At 41.2% G+C, this 21,603-nt stretch overlaps 1 protein-coding gene across 1 annotated transcript in view; it reads right to left on the bottom strand.

Annotated features, from left to right (window-relative positions):
* Positions 1–21,603, bottom strand: part of BANP (BTG3 associated nuclear protein) — a 167,170-nt gene that overhangs the window by 133,134 nt on the left and 12,433 nt on the right. Inside the window, exons 2-4 of the mRNA XM_064160088.1 lie at positions 18,606–18,750; positions 16,826–16,920; positions 14,090–14,289 (exon numbers count right to left, since the gene is read on the bottom strand). Of these exons, the coding sequence (XP_064016158.1) occupies positions 14,090–14,289; positions 16,826–16,920; positions 18,606–18,675 (365 nt within the window). The 5' untranslated portion in view covers positions 18,676–18,750. The remainder of the gene's footprint in view (positions 1–14,089; positions 14,290–16,825; positions 16,921–18,605; positions 18,751–21,603) is intronic.

Genomic DNA, 21,603 nt, shown 5'->3' with positions numbered 1-21,603 from the left:
GTTGTGCTGCCTTCTTAGTCACCTTTGCCAAATTTCCTCCATTATCAAGAGGAAAAAAAACACCTGCACTGGTTTTTAATTTATTTTTAATGGCAAATTTCTATGTTCTGAATGGCAGCACTGAACATTTTAAAACCCCACACCAAATACTTACACGTGGCAATGCTGGCAGTCCCCTCAGTCCAGCAGCAAAAACGTGGTCTCATTTCCCAAACTATCCGAACAGCTACATTTGGACTTCTTACAGGCCAGTTTAAACTGTTCAAGAATTCCACACTTCCTTTTAGACCCTGTTCTTTATCACCACCTTTCTTGCAATCACTTCTGAATGCCTGTTTAAAATGTCACTTACCAAAGCTTATTTTTAATGAACACTCTGAATAATTAATTTCAGCTGTAGAGATAAATGTAATAAAAATTACATTTATGAACTTCTTAGGATTTTGCTCACATTGAGTTTATACTTGAGGAAGAGACTTAGTACTAAAAAGTTGGCATAAAATATGGGAGAAGTTGGAGGGAGGGAGGTATTCTTTTGGGGTTTTGTTTTTTAATGAACAGTGATTTTTAAGGAAGAAAATGTAGAGAGTGAGCTGCATGGCATGGAGCTCATTTAAGCAAATAAGGAATAAGGAAACAGTTTTATACACCAGCACAGATTTCACCTCTCTCTGAAACATCGATGTATGTTCAAGCTTCCTTACTTCAGTACATAACCTGACACCCACAAAAACACTGGCTCTAGAAGAATTAACTTTCTCCAGCTAGTAGAGTGGATTGACAGGAAAAATCCACCTGGGAGGAGCCACTAACTAAACATACCAATTAAGTGACATGGATTTTCCTGGCCATAAAGCACAAAGGCAAAAGCAGACACCACACACACAAGGAAAACCTCTGTAACAAGCCACAACTGCCACCAGAGTGTCCATCAGTTGTTCTACATTCAGAGATGAACTGAAGGTTCAAGGTTGCAAGGACCTAAAGAACCTACAAAGCAATTTGGAGAGAACAGGAGTCACACAGAAAGCATAGTGGCAGAGAATAGCTAAAATAAGCATTTGGAAGTATGATGACAGCACAACAAATCTACAACTACCAATTAACCTTTCTCTGATGAACTTGAGTAGGAACTCTGCATTTGGTCTGAAAATAACTCAGGTTTTCAGTTTCTTGCCAGGAAGCATTGTTGGATATAAGATTATTTCCATGTTCTGCATCTACTAACACATAGACTCCAGTAAAACTCATTCAATTCTCTTTCAGTCTTACACAAGGAGACATTTCTGATGCTTAAAGCACAACTCCTGAAGAAAGATGCTTTCAGAACCAGACTGCATGAGGGGGATTTCCATTCAAAATATCATAAATCTAAACCAAGAAACTAAATTCTGGTCCCTGTTCTACACAGAACAAGAATGGCTACAGAATGCTTGCAAATTCTGACCATGAGGCATCACAAGGCAGACATTTTTCAGAGCTGATGCTGTGAAACTTCAGTAGTTACTTGGAAGAAAAATAAACTAACAAATGAGACCAATACAGAAAGGCATCATTGTGCTTAAATAAAAGGATTCACAGGATTGCCTTTGAGTCCAATTTGTAAAGGGGAAAAAGAGATATCCACAAGTTCCCTGCAGACACAGGAACGTGCTTCCCAGGAGCTTTGCTCTAAGAAGTTCTATTCTCTGCCTTGAGATTTATTTATTTTAAAGAGATAATGATAAGAAATCTGCTGAATACACACAAAATTAAACAAGAAATTCTATGTCAAATCAAAATATTGGGCCAACCTGCAAAAACCCATCAGAGGAAAGCATTCAAACATCTTACAGCTTACTGCATCCCCAGACTGTATTATTCCAATTTCTTTTTTTCAATCCATGCATTTCACACTGAGTATTAACCAACTTTAATTGTTCCTTGTGCACCTAAAACACAAGAATCTGCAACGGCGAGGAAGGAAGAGGAAAGCTTTCAATATTCACTCAGATCCCAAATGAAGCAATTCTTTCTATGAGTGCTGCCAGTACTATACTCACAGAGAAGATGGAAAGAAAACATTAAGAGGGGTCAGGGGGAGTGCTTCAGACACCCAGCGCTGTTGCATAGGCTTCAGTACTTTCCATCTGTGTTCACGTATTCCTTTCCCCATAAGCATTAGAACTTGGAGAGGCTGGTTCTGCAATTTGCCTTTTCTTGGACACAGCTAAGTGAAAAAAATAAAATGTCAAATGCATGCACCCCACAGATACTATTCTATCTGGGGACATTCAATCTGCCATTTACCAAAAAATCATCTGTTCAATTACAGGTGAAAAATATTCCTGCATAAAGACACCAGATTATGATTTCCAAACGTGCGGATTCAGCCTCTGCTGTTTACTTTAAATATAAAAGGATGTTCTGTATTTTGCATAAGAAAAGTGCTGCCAAAGGCAATTTTCAGTATGGAAAATGTGTGAGTCATAGATATGGTCATTAGTCTTAACTGTTGGCTTTTCATTGCCAATAAGCTGTCAATCACACAGAACGCAGCCAATGGCATAAAAGAACTTTTGGCAATGCCGGGACCATCATTCTCCTCCTCTTCCCAGATGAGGTTTTCATTTAGGAAGAGAGAAAAATAAAGAAACTGGCATTTCTCTCATCTGCAAGGTATGAGATCAAAAGAGTTTCTCCAAATGGATGAAAATTACTTGTGAAAAAACTCAAGACTGACATTTTCAGACAAGTTATTCTTCTCTTTCTCCCAGACACACCAATACAGACCAGTAAATGGAATATTTACAGCACTGCTCCACCAGTTCAAGAAAAGAAAGAAAGGAGCCCTTTGTTTAGAGCCTTTCTGAGGCTCCTTTGCACATGTGAACATCTGCAAATAGGTAAATAGGGGCTCAGAGACAGAGCTTAACTTAGAGACATTGAACTAGTCACCCTGCCCATGATCTGCTGTTTCCTGTCAGGGTACCCTGTGGTCACTGCAACTCCCATCCAGTGTGTGCTGCTTATCTGGAAGGCTGGGCTCCTGAGGACAAACTTCTCATCTTCTCCTAGTGCACACAGTAGGAGGAGATGCAGGGTGATGAGGAAGGCAGGAGCTGGAGTTACTGCTGGCAGACTGCTTGTCTGCAGCCAAAGATAGCCAAGTCTGAGAAAGAGACCTTGAACCCTAGCATTTTCCAGTCTACTGCTGGGGATGAGCATGAAGACTTAAAAGCACAGTTCACAGATGTGTGAGGGCCATGGAAGAATGCTACAGTTAGCCCTACCATGAAGAATATCTAAAATGCTTGTCAAACTATATAGAAAAATCATTTTTCCTTATTGTTTTTTTCTTTTTTATCTTTCCCTAACACTTGTCTTCATTTCCAACAACAGTCACTCTTTGGATCTTTCAGTCATTATTTAGGAAGATAATGTTAAAATGCTCCTTCCTCTTGCTGACCACCTGCTTCCTTCGCCTTCAGCACATAGAGTTAAGACTCTTTATCCAAACAGGAATGAGAAAACTGACTTGTGAATTTATACTATGGTATTACATGAACAAAACCACAAACCAGCAAAGCCTTCATACTGGATTTATGCCAAAAAAAAAGAAGACTGAAAAAGTGATGCAGCTCCTCCTCTCCGTGGGGACACCAGACTAGCCAACAACCAAACCATTCACAGGGATGAAGAGCAGTGGGCACCTGAGCAGTTAAAGTTTTCATGTTCCTAAGCCATGCACTCGCCTAGTCCCAGCCAATTGCCAGAAAAGCAGCAGCGTTATCCATCATTTCCAGTGAGAGTTCAGTCATCAGAAATTATCTTTGGATTCATTGCATCTGGAACATCACAGAAAAGCAGACATTATAAAGCCAGCACTAACGATCAGGCCCTGTAAAAAGACAAGCCAAAGTACACCAGCCATCACTGGAGAGAGATTCATGGATCTGAAAGCTGAGAAAGCTGTAATCGATTTATAACAAAAGATAAAGGAAATACAGCATTTATCAAAACATACTGTTCACAGTTGAAGAACAAGTAACATCACATTTTCAGTTCAAACAAATAAGAGCCAGACATTTTCTAAGTTACAAAACCTATGGAGCACTCAGCTTTACCTACAGAGAGAGCCTCTGAATTGGCTGACCGTCAGGGGGACAAGAATTCCTAGCTTTAAGACCAATTTTATCAACCCCTTTTAAAGGCTGTTAAAACCTGTTGTGAATTATTCTGCTCAACATACCTGTACAACTCAGTGCAACCATTCAGGAGTTACAACATCCATCTCCAAGTAGTTAAGCAGCTAACCAGTAGCCTGGCAATGCTACAACTGACCTAAAGTACCTAACACTTGAGAAGTCAAGCTTGCTACCTCAGGAGTTTTATACCACCTGTATGGCTACATGAGCCACTTCAATTTAGAATCAGAGAATCCTAAGAAACATTTTGGTTTGGAAAGACCTTTCAGATCATTAAGCCAAACTATTCTCTAGCCCTACCAAGTCTGGTGCTAAACCACGTCCCTCAGCATCACAACCCCCAGTTTCAAATTATTTAGTTTCACAACACAACTGAAAGGCTTTCAAAATTAAATGCACAGTGAAACAGAGTCTCCAAAGAACCTTTTGGCCCAAACAGCAAACCCCCCAGTACATCCAAGCCATTGCAAGAGACATAACTAGAAGAGAAAAATACCACAGAAATGCCATTCATTATCAGTCTTCTACTTTTGATTATGGACAAGAAAAGGACAGGTCATGACTTATAATTAGCAGGTTAATATAAGCCTCTTTAAAGATAAATGTACTCATAAAAATACAACAGCAAAGATAATCTTTTCTTTTCAGACAGTCTAAAGAAATTTACAGTTGTTATCCTTTGAGCCCTAACTTCCTGAACTAGATAAGCAGAAGAACTGCAGCCTACTGGAGACAGATCAACCTTTCTCATTTCATGTTCCATACTATGAGGGAAGGGCAATCATCTTGCACAACAAAATCCATAAGCTTGACTGGACTGGAACACAGCTGCTGTGAATAAACTGATCTACTGCAGCCTTAATACTACAGATGAAATTGCTGTATGTTTAGAATGCACTACACGAAACTAAAGTCATGGAATCCTTCACTATACAATTAGCTGCTGCTAGAGTTATTTTCCATCTTCCCTGACAAATTCTAATACCCAATTTCAGTAAAAGTCTGACTCATGAAGCAGATGAAGACTCTAGGAGGTTTGGGGTGAAGGAAGTAGTGTTATGAACGGACTTTGGAGACACTAGCGACATTAACTGAAGCTGTGATGGTCACCAGATAACAGACAGCAAATAAATCCAACAGGAGGTTTCTGCAAACAGAGCTCAAACACACAGCTCCCACAGAGCCACTTCATAAATCATTTCCACCATGCAGCTCTGGTTTCCCTGCTTTTCCTAAGGACTCAACCAGCTCTGTATACTTGCCACCACACACACTTTTCTAAGAGGGACAAGGATGCTGCTACTCTGAGAGCTGGTGCTGAAGCTTTACATTTCCACAGACCCCAAAGGGATGTCAAAGAAAACACCACTTTTCACTTTTCACCAAGAATACAAATCTAAAAGTTATTAGGAGCAGATTTCCTGCCTCATACTCCACCCTTCAAGATGGAACAAAGACACTGAGCTGAAGATATGCAAAAATGTACAGTTCCATTAAAAGGAAAAACTCTCACTGGAAAGACATTTGGATTCCAAAGAGAGTGTTTTTCACGTTTGGAAATGTATCAGTTAAATAACATCTGCTGCCAGATGAAGCAGATGGAAGACTGGCTCTATGCCAGCTTACCAACCTTGCTGAGATGTCAAGCTGCCTCATCCTTTTCAACCTCTGAATCCACCTACAGCTCTTTTCCACCTTGCTTAAAGTACAGCTGGGGCTCTCCAAAACCACTGCAGAGTGTTTCTTTCAAAGCTCTACTACCATCCATTATGTTCCATAAATAGTAAGACCAGCTGGCTTTGCATCTTTTAAAAACAGTACTCCTGGTACTTCAATCTGGTGTAAACTGGTATGTGAATGATTTTCAAACACCATTTACATTCCTACAATTTCCAAAGGAAGATGGAAACTTGTTCCTTTAATCACAAACTGATTAACTGCTCTCCTCTTCATTCATTCATTTTGTTGTACTCACAGAATTTAACACTCAACTTATAGGAAAAGTTTCCAGGGAATGTTCTCACTGATGCATTTTCAAATTCCAATGGCTCCAGAGACTGTAAAGTTAAGAACATTTCAACTCTGAAACCCCAAATCCAAATGCACACATAAGGCTTTTCTGCCCCCTTCTGTTTAGCATATGCTTGACAAATTATCCCTTGAAACACACAGCATGTAACATATGCTTCCACTATCTGCTGCACTGCCTCAAATGTAGTCAGATGTTTAGAGCTTCACTACAATATAATCCTAATAATCATTTTCATCCACTTTACAACATTCATGAGGTAAAAACTGACCACTTTCATTACACACAATAACTCTTTTCAGCAGTTTGCTCAGGCAAAAGGAAAAGCAGGAGCCATATGTAGGCATTTATTTGTCCCAACCCAAATTTTAAGTCGCAGAATTCCAACATAGTGGGAGTTGGAAGGGACCTCTAGGGATCATCTAATCCAACATCTCTGCTGAAGCAGGGTCACCTACAGCAGGTTGTCCAGGATTACAAACTCCAGGTGGATTGTTTTAAGCCTGGCAAGCACATTTTCAATGTTACCACCACAATCAAAAAGATCCAAACCACACATTTTGTATCCATTTCTCAGCTGCCACTTGCTTGTTGGAATCATTGGGCTATCAGAAAGGATATTGCATCAGGAAAAACAGACTTGAGAGAATGAATCAACACAGCTCAGATCTTGTTCTGTTTGAAGACTTTTCTAGATTAAGCTCGATGCAAGAATTATTGAACTTTCCAAAGTACAGATTAAATTAGTATTAAATTGTTATTTTAATTCCATCACTAACCTTGCACTCTCAGTGCTATCTGGAGTTCAGCATTGTCTCTGCATTCATCAAATCTCAACAACAAATTACTAAACATTTGGCTCCTCAGTATCTTAATGCAACAATAATGGAATGTGAAATTCCAGTGAGAACACTGCTGCATAGGCTTCTACAATCCAAGATGCCATTTCTCCTTGGTCCTGTGGGAATTAACTCCCAACAGCGACAGAAAGAAATGTAAAATCTTCACAAACTCATCATTTGTAACAGGGATCTTTACTCTGTCTGTAACAAAAACTCCAGACAGAGAACTAACAGGGCAAGCTTAATTCCCAAGTATCTGTGTCTACAGCATCAATGTCCAAAGCAAAAATCAGCAGTTTGCAGCACTGCTGTCATAGATCTTACAGATAGAGCAGATAACAATAAAAATCAGTCATGGGAGCTCTTAAATTCTTTTCCACGTGAAGTTGCATTGATCCTAAACGTAACAAATCACATAGAATCATAGAATCAACCAGGTTGGAAGAGACCTCCAAGGTCATCCAGTCCAACCTAGCACCCAGCCCTATCCAGTCAACTAGACCACGGCACCGAGTCCACCTAATTCACAGCAGGTACCTGGACATGAAATGCAGGTTTCATCACAGGTGAAATAAAAAGATGTGTATCTGTAGATCAAACATTTAGAATAGACTTTGAGAAGGCATTCTTCCCCATCAGGGTGGTGAGGCACTGCAACAGGCTGCCCAGAGAAGCTGTGGAAGATCCAAGGCTAGAAGAGTTCAAAGACAGATTGGGTGAGGCTTGAAGCAAATCTAGTGGAAGGTGTCCCTGGGGTTAGATCTTTAAGGTCCCTTCCAACCCAAACAATCCCATGGCAGTTTATTATAATAATCTTCCTTATAAAAATGTTGAAACTATAACAAAAGAAGTTAATCAATACCTGGTAACAAGAAATCAGCTTGGTCAAGGGGTTTGTAACACACAGGAAAAAAACACAGACACACACAAACAATTCCAAGACTTTTGGGGCTTATACCAATACCTTGGTTATTTCTTCAGGTTTGTTTTCAGTTCCTAAAGGCTTTATGTAAAAGCACCAACAGTCTTTCTGAATCTAGAAGTGCTGCCACCTTCTTTCCACTCTGCATCCCCCTGCTTTACAAATTCACTTCTAAGCATTTTGGTTTTCGATTTTGCATTATTTAGATACAAAACCAATTGTAAGCAATGAAACAATCACACACCAGAAACACAGATCTGAACTTGGGAAATCTGGAGCCAAAAGGCTTGCCAACTGGCACACTGCAAACTAAGTGGATGAACAAATCCTGCTCTTCCAAACCCATTACACCCTGCTGATTGCACTTAATGGTAAAACAAACATGTTAATGAACTACACCTACAAAAATAAAGCAAGTTCATACTTCCCATCTGGTACACAACTGCATCAAGCTGGCTCTTTTCAATGAGGAAAATAAAAACCACACTTGGTCTAGAGCACAAGTCTTGTGAGGAGCAGCTGAGGGACCTGGGGTTGCTTAGCCTGGAGGAAAGGAGGCTGAGAGGAGACCTGGCTCTCTATCACTCTCTGAAAGGAGGTTGGAGCCAGATAGGGATTGGTCTCTCCTTCCAAGCAACAAGTGACAGGACAAGAGAAAACAGTCTCATGTTGCACCAGAGGAGGTTTAGGTTGGCCATGAGAAACAATTTCTTCCCCAAAAGGGTTGCCAAAGCATGGAACAGGCTGCCCAAGGACGGTTGAATCATCACCTCTGGAGGCATTAAAACGTCGTGTAGATGTGGTGCTGAGGGACATGGTTTAGCAGGAGATTTGGCTGTGTTAGATCAATTGGTGGGACTCAACCTTAAAGATCTTTTCCAGCCTAAACAATTCTATGATTTGCAGAAAATACCCATAAAAACAAATGATGTGGGTTCTGTGAAACCAAACCAAATTCCTATGTCCTCTGAAGCAATCACCCTTAACCATTTATACTTGGGCTCACCCACTCAGAACAATGATTAACAGGAAGATGCTGACAAAAAGTAACACTGTTCCTGAACTGGAATCTTTCAGAGGAATTATTTTCTTCAAAAGATGGATACAAAATTTTAGTGGCACTGTCAAGCTGTGTGTTCATCAATTTATACATCTCCAGACCTGGGCACCTGCTAAATTTCAGCCTTATCATTTGAGGCTGCCATACTGACAGACCATGAGGCATTACACCAATTGTCCTATCCAAGAAACTTTCAGCAGCTACTGGGGTTTTTGACCAGCAAAAAGGAGTAAGAGGGGTTTAATAGCCAGGCTGCCAGGAAATGCTGCAGACAGAGGAAGAGAGACAATTACTTCGTGGATGGAAAAGCAGGGCTGGACAAAGCTCAGAACACCGGGACAGTACATGTACTCCCACTATTAATTTACTACAGTATTTTGCTGCTGCTCCTGGCTCTTTTCAAACTCCTTATAGTTCACCCTAACTGTGCAATCTAAGAGCTCTTGCCATCCATTCTCCTATTCTCAAACCTTCTAACAGCCTTTCTTCCAAGAAAGGAATTCTAAAGCTCTATTAACACTGTATCTTTGTAGGCAATCTTGACAATTATGTGTTCTTACACAGCAGCCGCTAAACATTAAGGCTTTCTCAAACTTTTTCCCCCTCTCCAAGAAGATGGAACATCTTGCTCTTTCTCAATCCCAATTAATACTTTGCACTATTAAGACCACATCTCACCAAAAGAAAGAGGCCTATGGGATGTTAATCACCTGTTAAAATCTGAGGCTGAGGAAAGGGCAAAGCTAAATGCCACACCCCACTACAGATCACCAGGAAGGTTCCATCCATTACCCCATAGCAGCTAGCTCCAGCACTCACATAGGCTACTGTCACATGAACAGCAGGGTAGATTTCCACCTCTCACAAGAAGGACCACACAGGAAACACAAGGCTGGTCCTGTGAAAAACTAGAGTGCAACAGACAAAAAACTATATGCAACTACACTTGTTTGGTTCTGCTTTTCATGCGATGATTTATTGAAGTACAACAGCTACGACTTTCTCCATGGTTTAATGGCCTATTGTTGTTTCCCCCCCCAACAGCTGATACATCACAAATTCAGAATGATTTCTCTTCCAAGAAATCTTGTTAACTACCAGCCAGCAGTGTGCTCTTGTGGCAAAAAACAATGGCATCTTGGAGTGCATTGAGAAGAGTGTGGCCAGTAGGTCAAAAGAGGTTCTGCACCCCCTCTACACTGCCCTTTTGAGGCCACACCTAAAGAACCGGGTCAAGCTTTAGGCTCCCCAGTTCAAGAGGCACAGGGATATACTAGTGTGGGTCCAGCAGAGGCTATGAGGATGCTGAGACAACTGGAGCATCTCTGAGGAGCAAAGGCTGAGAGACCTAGGACTGTTTAGCCTGCGAGAGGATCTTCTCAGTACTCAGAAAGAGATAAAGGATGGGGGACAAGAGGATAGGGACAGACTCTTCTCAGTGATGCCCAGTGAGAGGACAAGCGGCAACAGGCACAACCAGAACCCAGGAGATTCTACCTGAATATGAGGAGAGACTTCTTTGCTGTGAGGATGCTAGAGCCCTGAAGCAGTCTGCCCAGAGAGGTTGTGGAGCCTCCTTCTCTGAACAGATTCCAAACCCACCTGGACACTAATTCTGGGCAACCTGCTCTGGGTTACCATTCTTTACGGACTAGATGATTTCCAGAAGTCCCTTCCAACTCCTCCATGCTGGGATTGTGACATTCTATGACATTTTCTCCTGTTAGTTTTTGCAGTGGCTTAAATTTCTTTCTTGGAGATCTCCAAGTTAGCCTATTGTTCTCTGTATCTCAACTGTTCATACAAATTACTCATTACACAGCTCCACGTAGCCTTCATTTTCTGCCTTATCTGCACTGCAATTAGCCAGTATATAATGAAGTGTCGTAACAGCAGATCAGAGTAAACAAGGGGAACAAAAGAACTGAGAACACAAACCAGCTTTCATGAAGATGTACTTACATAAATTATCAAGAGCAGCAGAAAGGGCTGTAATTTCTGAATTCAATGTTTTGTAGTTTTCCAAGAAATCTCAGCAAGCCTTCAAAAATCACATATAGCCAAGAGAGGATGTTGGAACAACTCCACACAGAGCATTCCTTGTGTGGTTAATAACAAGACAAAGTAGAATGAGACTCTAAAATGCACTACATTTTCTGTCCTGGGAGCTAATAATGTGGGGTGGCTCCAGATTTATTGCAAGTCTCCTTGAAAATTTCTGCTTTGTTTCCCTAACAAGAATTACTACAAGTTGGAAACAACAGTTTGGCACCAAAAAAAAAAAAAGGGGGGGGTTGAGTTATCTCAATAAATCAGTGTGTTAAGTTTACTAGAAAAGACAACTCATCACTGAACCCAAATCTGACTGCCACTGAAGTGAGACTCCTGCCTCCCTAATGCAGCTATATGAAGAGACTGTCACTTTCTCTTGTGAGCAGCCGGCGTACAGCGCTGCACACAGTATCCAATTCCACATCTCAGCCAAGGTAGGCCATAGTGGTCTGCTGGAACTACACAATTCCACCACGAGATGACAAGAAACCTCCTCTGTCCAAGTTGTCTTTATTTTCATCCCATGACCTCAGCATATTTCAAACTGACAAGGCCTTAGGAAAGTAATTTCATTTAAGTAGCACACCAAGCAATCAAACTATGTGAATTTATACTTGACTGTGTGCACTGCTGCAAAACAAATTGTGATTATATCAAATCTGCACCAAATTAAGGCAAGTAACTAAATTACCAGAAAAAATGTAAACAACATTCACTGTAGGGTGGAACAGAAAAGATCACAAACCCTAAGGTATTTATTGAGAAAAGAACCAAAGTCTGGTTCCTGGCAGTGCAGCACCATCTGGTTGACACTCTTTTCACGGAAGCCCAGCACAGTAGGGTTGGAGGGGACGTCTGAAGATCATGTAGCTTGATCTCCCTGCTAAAGCAGGATCAGCCACAGCAGCTTGCCCAGGATCACAATGTCCAGATGGGTGTGGTATCTCTCTGGAGAAGACAACTCACAGCCTCTCTCAGCAGCCTGCTCCAGACCTCCAGCATCCTCACAACAAAAAAGTTTCTTCTAAAGATTAAGTGAAACCACCTGGGTTCCAGTTTGTGCCTATTGTCCCATGGCCTGTCACTGGGCACCACTGAGAAGAATCTGGCCCCATCCTTTTGGCCTCCACATTCAGCTCTTTTTGAGCATTGAGAAGATCCCCTCTCAGGCTGCTCTTCTGCAGCCTAAACAGCCCCAGACCTCTCAGTCTCTCCTCCCAGTTTTGCTAGCTGTGGCAAATCCACTATAACTATGGTAACAGAGAGAAGAAGGTTGAAGAATCTCATTCCAATGCAGAACCTGAAAAAGCACTATCCGAAATATTAACTTTTGTTGGCAGCTCTCCACTGCCATCTGCAACGCAAAGGGAAGAGGGAATGACACAGGGAGTTGATGCAACAGAACAGCCTATAGAGGTGTTAATGAGAAATAATCAACAAGTGATAAAGGTTTTTTTTTATGAATGAGAGAGAGGGAATTCAATGAAACATTCTATCACTGTGAAACTGGAGTGTTACTCAGGCCAAGGCAAACACAAACACCCCTAACTGTTTTCTTTTGAGTCACACAGGCCACAGCCTGCTAAAAGAACAAAAAGCCTTCAGTCCTTTATTGGCAAGATGCATTTGATAATGTGCAGCTTCATACCAACACTAACAAATATTTGGGGCAGAGAATCTTACAGTCTTGATGACTTCTTTCTAATTTATGTTTGTACTGACAAGCTGTCTGCATAAATCTGTACACCTAAACCAGATCATTAAACCCCAAGCTAACCGTTGACACACAGGACAGATTTCCCCATGGTTAGACAGATTAAAAAACCAACCAACCTCAGGTCTGACAAATCCCACAAGAAACTCAAAATAGCACAACTTACAGAGGAAAGCATTCACTGAATATGGAGTCCCAAAGGGGCCATGTATTTCTGACCACGTTTTTGAAGCCTTTGGTGCACCAACTGCAGTAAAGAAGTTCAGTTTATGCACAACAGCTCGAGGATTTCTAATATAATGACAAAAAACCCAACAGTTTGAAAGAAGATCCTTTCAGAAGTCACAGAATCATAGAACAGTTTAGCCTGGAAAAGACCTTCAAAATCATCTAGCTCAATTTTCCTGCCATGGGCAGGGACACTTCCTACTAGACCAGGTCGCTCAAGGCCTTACCCAACCTGGCCTTCAAACCCAAACCATTCTGTGAAGTTCAGAGGGAGTGATAATGGAAGATGGAAAAACAGACTGACAAGAGATGAAATAAGTTGATATATCTTGACTTGTATAATTTGATTTGTGAAAGTTGCCTGGACACCTTTGTAATGGAGAATAAAAGGTAATGACTTGAAGTATTATATTTTTCCTACATATAAAAATACAAGGAAGGAAGAAGTTGTCAGACAAAGGAATCTTTTGATAAGCATATTCCTCTGGCTGGAATCTTCTCTGGTAAAATGACAGGCACATGAAGATCTATCTCTTTAAAACCCTATTAGGCAACTCATCAGATACCACAGGTCAAACCTGCTCCTTCAAAGTGGACCTGATTATTTAGGAGATTAAGCACTGATATGGCTTCAGAAGACTCTTCAGAAAACCAGCACGAAACCACACTCCATTGTATTGCTGGTGAATAAAACTGAAATGAGAAGCAATTAGACTGATGATGAACTCATTAACTCAAACCAGCCACATAAATAGAATTAAAGCCAGTCTAAAAAGCCTGTCTGAAATAGCTGATGAGACTTTTTCCATAGGATGGATGAATCAGTCTGCTTTAAGTCAACGTGAAATGTGGAAATAGTTGCAAGCTGCCCCTGGACCAGCATCTTGCTCTAAGTAACATTGTGAAACTGGTACAAAAATTACCTTCAGGATAAATTAACTGTAGGTTGACAAACAGCATACCAAGCTGTGGACAGCTGTGCAGACAGCTTGAGGCCAGAGAAATGCATTTAGGTTCTTTTTAAAAGCACATTGAGCGATCAGTTCTTTTCTTACCATCGTACTTTATTGCACGTCTGCGTAGCGCCAAGAGGAGAACCTGCCACCATGGGGACTTGGATGGGGCTGTGCTGTTTGTTCATGACAAGATCCAACTTCTCTTCCAGTGATTTACAGGTAGCCTCTAGTGCCAGCAGCTTTGCTTCAATGCTGTCCAACCGCAGGCATATTGTCTGATTAATGGAATACAGGAACGACTAGAAAGGGGAGAAGGCAAAAGAAAGCAGTTTTAAAGCCCAAGTGTTTGTTACCTTCAGCAATGTATACAGAAGGAAGCTCCAGATAAAATGGGACTGGAAAACGATTCTAAAGGAACTGGTGACAAAAATCAGCCACGTACCAAACTGGTGACATCCAGGAGCATTTCAGCATTCTCAGATTCTTCCAGATCTTTATTTAGAAGCCAAAAGCAGCCGAGCCAAACACATTTTCACCTAAGCACTTTGTTACTGTGATTTCGTAAGCCTCAAAATCATTTCAAATGACATGCCAAAGCCTTTCACTTGATACATGGAAAAACAAAAAGGCCTATAAATCTAGGAACTCATCCTCCTGGAGAAAGTTCAAGAGTTGAGGTTTTTTTTTTCTGCCCAAATAGATAAATTCAGATGATTACAGTGGAAATTATATCAACACAAATAACCTCAGAGACAATTAACTTCGCTCACTTGAGTTTTCTCCCAAACAGCAAATCAAGAAAAGCAAATAAATAGAATCTGGTTTTCTAAGCAGTTTGATTCGAAAGAAAGCATATTCCACTTGGCTTCCCTGGGGAAAACCAGAGCCTTCAAGGGTAGCGTTACATATTCGGCTTTGCAAACGGCAACTGTGCCATCTTGTGGCCTCTCACCACAATTTACACGGCAAATCGACCTGGTTTACGGTGCTCTTGCCATGCAGAGCTTCAATTACCATGATAATTTCAACAATACAGGATTATATTACCCTAATGGCAGTAAAATGTTACTCATATAGTTATGCTCCAAGACAATTAAAAACATACCCTAAACCACCCTAGCGGGAAGAGAGAGTTCTGCAGGTACAGAACAGTCTGAAGCTACTGAGCCTGAACCAAACACAGTTTAACTGTGAGGAGAATGTTGTTAGCTTCGAATACAAACCTCACACATACTAAAAGTATCTATGAACTGTAAGACAAATCCATACTCGGGATTATCTTTCAGGTCAAGTTTATCCATCAAAAAATGTATCAATGGGGATGTGAGAGTCACTGGAATTGATTCTGATGACACAATCATTTTGGTTGGAAAAGACCAAGTTCAACCATTATCTTACTGTTCAGAAGTCTCATGCTAAACCATGTCCCTCAGCACAACTCTGCAACATTTAAACACCTCCAGGGATGTGCATTCAAGCACTGCCCTTGGAGCCTGTTCCAGTGTTTGAGAACCCTTTCAGTGAATAAGTTTCTTCTAATGTCCAACCTGAACCTCACCTGGTGCAACTTGTGGCCATGTCCTCACATCCAGCCACTTGATACTAGGGAGAGGAGAACAATCTTCACCTGGCTCCAGCCTCCATTCAGAGGTGTAGAGAGAGGGAGGCTGAGGGGAGACCTTCCCATCCTCTAAGCAACCCCATTTCCCTCAGATGATCCTCACAAGACTTTCTCCAAACCCTCCATCATGCTCGTTGCCCTCCTCCAGACCCTCAAGGACTCTCTTGTAGTGAGGGCTCCAAAACTGAACGCAGCACCCAAGGTATGGCCTCACCAGTGCCTAGTACAGGGAAACAATTCCTGGTCCTGCTCGTCACAAGCCAGGATGCTGGGGGTCTTCTTGGCCATGTGGGCACACACTGGCTCATCTACTACTGGGCTATCAATCAACACTCCAAAGTCTTTTTCTAATGGGCAGGTTTGGAGCAGAGTGGCTGGAAACTGGAGTGTTGTTGTGACATTTTATACAGCATACAAAGTTCTTGTTACCAAATTTACAGCCAATCCTCCAGATTTTAAAACTTGATGTATAAAAAATTAACAACTATTTACAAAAAGGTCATGAATAATCATATACCTAGTTGATTGGATAGGGCTGGACTGGATGATTGTGATAGTTTGAGGCCAGCTGGAATATTTTAGTGAGAGAAATGAGATTATAGGCTGTGAAAAGGAAACAATGGTGATGTCTACTTCACTCACAGTCTTGCTGAGATGTATAAAAACAAGAATATAAACATAGTTAAGACAGTCAGGGTGTGTCTCCAGGTGCCTGTACTTTCCTCCCTGGTCTGCTTTCTCTGTAACTAATCCTTCTGCTTTCTAACTGCCTTGGCTGATCCTCCAAACTCACCTTGCATGTAAGGCAAAGCCTGCAATAAGGTAGAGTGGTGGAAGAGTGGTTGGGAGCCCGTCCTGGGGACTCTGGTTTCTGGGAGGGCTGTTGTGTTTCTGTATTACCTTTAACTTGTATATTTCTGTATATAACTGTAAATATATGTGTATATCTGCTTGTATATTGTGCTAAGCTGTAAATTTAACTTCATTCTTTAACTTCCAGCTTGTCTGAGTCTAGTCTGGGTGATTTCATAAGAGTGGAGGGGCAGGTAACACCCAAACCGTCACAATGATCTTGCAAGTCTCTTCCAACCTGGTTGATTCTATGATTCTTATTATATATAAACAGTTATATTTTATATTCTTTTAACATCTTTCCCTAAGAAAGTTGATTTAATTGGTGCTGAAATCAACCCAGAAAAAGGCATTACCACAACCTTAATGGAAGGATCCTGGCAGTTAATTTCTATACGCTGACGTTTCAGAGCAGGCTCTACGTCGTCATCTGTCACTTCATGATTCTCCAATACAGCTGTCAATAAAAATAAGCATTGCCACAGTTTATAACACAAGAAGACAAGGCTCAAATTAAAAATACATTACATGGATAAAAGCAAACAACACAGAAGGCATTTAATTAACCTATTTCATGTTTTCTTTCACACTCACTTAGGTTTTCCCCCTAAACACATAACAACAAATTGCTGCTGCTCCGAAATCATGGACCCAAATCTAAGACACTGTTCCAAATGCACCACGAATGTAACACTCCTGCACTATCTTGCAACTTACTGGGAGGTAGCAGAGTTCCCTCGTTAGCTCTGACAGATTCTCCAGGCTTCTGAACCCTTGTGTTTGCACAAACCCATGAAAATACTAATGCACCTCTGTACAAAGACAGAATTGCACTCACTAGTCAGTGCAGTGGTAGGTTATAATTTCCCAGTACTGATGAACAAAATTCTGCAAGTCTGCCAAATACTTGCACATGCAGACCTGTAGGTGCTACTAAGCCTTCATCTCTAGGTAAATAAACATTTTGAAGGAAACAGTAGCAAAAGAGAACTGGAAGGCCTGGTTGGTCAGTCAAGAGGTAGAGGCCTGAACAGCCTCACGGTCAGAGCACTGCCTTAGATGGAACCAGTTTGGAGTTTTTGCTCTTCTCAGCCTCTTGCTCTGTTTCAGCCTCTTTGGAGGCTGAGCAAATGAGAATTAAGGGTGGCCATGTCATTGCCAACAATCCTGAACACCAAGTCCCCAGCTAGGCTAGGGCAAGTCCTAGCTTCCCCTCCAACTCTTTGGGAATGTTTCTAAAGTAACATTTGTGGCTTGTATTAGAAAAAAAAACAGGGAGTTTGTATGGTTTTTTTTCCCTAACTGTGGTTACTGTTCTTTCAGTCACTTAGATGTAACAACAGCACAGGATAGAATCATAGAATCAGTCAGGGTTGGAAGAGACCACAAGGATCATCTAGTTCCAAACCCCCTGCCATGGGCAGGGACACCCTACCCTACCCTGGATCAGGCTGGCCAGAGCCTCATTCAGCCTGGCCTTAAGCACCTCCACAGATGGGACCTCAACTACCTCCCTGGGCAATCCATTCCAGGCTCTCACCACTCTCATGGTGAACAACTTCCTCCTCACATCCAGTCTGAATCTACCCTCCTCCAGCTTGCTCCATAATCAATGTCTATAACTGATCTCAACACATTTTCCCTTAGTAGGTCAAGTTCCAAGCATGAGATACCACAACATTTACTTTCAGAAGTGTTTTTCAGTGTCACTGCTATTTGTTATACATAGAAAGAATTTTAATAATGTATGAGAGAAAAATATTTTACAAATAAAACAGCAATTCATAATAGATGGGGTGACAGTTCTCATTTGAGGAAAAGCCTGCAACTTCTGTTTTAGTCTGGAGAAAAAGAAGATTGCAGGAGGCCATATTTCATTCAAAGTTTTCAGCACTAACTCCTGCATTAAAATAGCCCTAGGTAATAAAGCCTATAAAAGAAAAGTGAAATAAGAAAGTAATCTGATTTAAAAGGTATTGAAGATACACAAGTTAAGCTACTGAAAATCTAGCATGAAGTCCTAAAAATTACCCTTCAGGAAAAAAAAATCCTGTGGCACTGGTTTGTATTTTGAAGAAAAGCTCCACTTGTTAAAGGGGAATACTACAAATGATCTTGCTGATGCCACCACACCTACTGTACCTGGGTGGTCAGGAGTCAAGTCCTCAACAGCGATCTGAACAACATCTGCCAAATCTTGTTCTGACATCATTCAGAACCAGGCAGCAACCTCCTGTCGAACACCACTGCAGGTCCCCAGATCAGTAATTTTACAAGTCATGCAATCCTGAAAAACAGCAGTGAGAGCAACGTTAGTACAGATACAGTTGGTGTATCAACAGTGCCTTTGTTAATTCATTCTGCCTCTCTAAAAGGACATGCAGTTCCTAATGGAAGTGACCAAGCTACCAAGCGACTATCTCAGTGGCATCAACTGCTACCTTACTCTGTAGCCTCAAAGAGCAATGGACTGAACTATTTGCAATACCTCTGGGTAAATGTTTCAGTACTGAGACAAGAGTTCAAGCTTCCCTTGATGATCCACCTTTTTGCAGTTTCCCAATGGATACAGAGCACATTCAGTTGCAGAGATTTGGCAGCTCATCAGTATAAAATACAAAATAATCTGGTTTGGGTTTTTTTTTCCTCAATTTGATATTTTTGATTTACAAGTTTTAAGAGGATATGAGACCAGCCCTAATTTGGACAGTTTTTATTTACACTTTACTTAACTCTTGGAAGCAATCAGACTTCAATATTTAGCCTGGATGTCACGACAGCATGGGAAGCTCCTAAGCTACACCAGATCTGCCATCACTGCCTTCTGTACAGATCTGTCTGCACACAAGATCCTCACGTGGTTGAAACTCAAGAGGCCCCTCAAATATTCATAAACATTCAGTGACAACAGAGAGCTTTCTCATGCACGATTACAACTAGATTTTAAGCAAAACTTGTGGTTTTTTCTCAGCTATGACACTTGCTGAGTTTTTCTACAGCTCAATTACGATCAACTCATTTCAGAACATGGTCCTGATATCAAAGCCAAAATATTTCTTAGTCCTGCTCCCTTGGAATCTCCAACCAAGGTTATATGTGTTTAAATAATGTTCTCCATCTGTAAAATTGAATAAAAAAATCACTCCTATCTGTGCTTTCCCAAGGGTTACCAAGGGATGGCCAAGAAACACTAAGAAATCAGCTGGTTTTATCCTATTTAACCTGAAGCAAAATGCACTTAGGGAGAGGATGTTAGGTTTACAAGTGGAAATGGTAATTCTCCTTTTCACATTGACACAAAATCAGATCAAAATTATGCATAGAGAGTCTCCTTTTCTCCACTTGAACACAGGAAAGCCGTTAGGCCAGACAGATGCAATATGAACTTCTGAAGACAACCTACAAAAGAATTTTGGAAGTGGCCACTATAAAAGCCCACCTCTAAAGGAGGCCTCCCTGCATATCAAAATTGTTTACTCAAAATACCAACACTGCCAATACTAAGTCATGTGAAATTCTGATCCTGGTGAAAAAAAAAAGTTGGGACAGCACAAGACTGTGGGCAAAGGTCCAAAAAAAAAAGCCCAAAACCAAACCACCCAGCAACCTGGCAATACATTAGAGCATATGGATGCCAGTTTTGGCACACTGTGTTTGCCATTTCTGAGAAATCCTGGCCATCAGGCAGGCTGATCATAACAAACCAGCTGTCCCATGATGACAGTTTCATAACTTTGAGACTGCTAAAGAATCCTGTCCTCACCCTTGAAGGAAGAGATCCACCACTCCAAATACTAAGTAAAGGCAAATTAGAGCAAACCCAGCTTTTGAAGCTTTGCCTATTTGCACAGTTCAACATTTCACCAATACTTCACATGCTGCATTTAAACCAGCTATAGCTACAAATGAATTGTCTACATGATTGAATACTTTATAGAGTCATGGAATGGTTTGGAATAGACCTTAAAGGTCTCTAGTTCCAAGCCCTTGCCACAGACACAGATACCTCTTACTAGACCAGGTCGCTCATGGCTCCATCCAAACTGGCTTTGAGCATTTTCAAGGCTTGAAACCTCCACAGTTGCTCTGGGCAACCTGTTCCCAGTGCTTCACCACCCTCACAGGGGAGAATTTCTTCCCAATGTCTAATCTAAATCCAGCTGCTTCCAGACTGAAGCCATCACCTCTCATCCTGTCACTCCATGCCTTTGTAAGAAATCCCTCTCCAACTCTCCTGTAGCCCACTTCAAACACTGAAAGGCTGCTCCAAGGCCTCCCTGAAGCCTTCTCTTTGCAGTGGAGAGCAACGCCAACTCTTTCAGCCTGTCTTCATAGCAGAGGTGCTCCAGCCCTCTGATCATCTTCATGGTCTCTTTGGATCTACTTTAAGTTAATGTCATAAATCATTTTGCAATGTTCTTATTTTAAATGCCCTTTTTAATACTTCATGTGATGCATACATTTAGCCATTCAAAATTCATTATAAACCACATCCCTGAGATTAATTAAACCTTCCTTCAGCATGAACAAAATTGATTTCACATTTCTTACGTCTGTTCTCCACCTCTCAAGGGTCATAGTCCAAAAGTATTCAACCTCACAGCAGAAAAGTACCAAAATACGCTGTCACAGAGCCTCAAAACTAGGGCATAAGAACCAAACTGTGACTGGCAGAACAGCTACTGCACAGATCCAGCAAAGTGTCCTCCCAACATAAGTATTTATTTCCATTTCAACCACTTTTATGACAATTTCAGTAAGTCAGACACAGCTCACAGGCAATTAGCCAACATGCTGACTGAACACATTTTTGTCTTCTCGACAGGCAGAACAAAATAGACTTCTGCTGTCACCAGCTGCAGTGAGCTCCTGTATCAAAACATAAAGGGAAAACAAATAAATTATTAGCACTTGATGTGTGGATTAGGAAAGCAAGGCCCAAGAAAGCTGCACTAGGTACTGCAGCTATCACAGCTTGAATAAAACACCCCTTTTCCAAATTCAGATTTTCAGTCTCTAACAGGAAATTTTAGCAGTGGTCTGACCCTGCCTTCAGAACCAAGGGTAAAACCCTGATAAAATTTAACAGGATTAGAGCTGGAGTCAGATTAGTTTATCAGCTTTAAAAAGCCTCAGTCAA

This window comes from Pogoniulus pusillus, chromosome 20 (assembly GCF_015220805.1).
Source record: "Pogoniulus pusillus isolate bPogPus1 chromosome 20, bPogPus1.pri, whole genome shotgun sequence".
Classification (NCBI taxonomy): Eukaryota; Metazoa; Chordata; class Aves; order Piciformes; family Lybiidae; genus Pogoniulus; species Pogoniulus pusillus.
The sequence above is the reverse complement of the archived record's forward strand: the minus strand, read 5'-3'. Positions and strand labels throughout refer to the sequence as shown.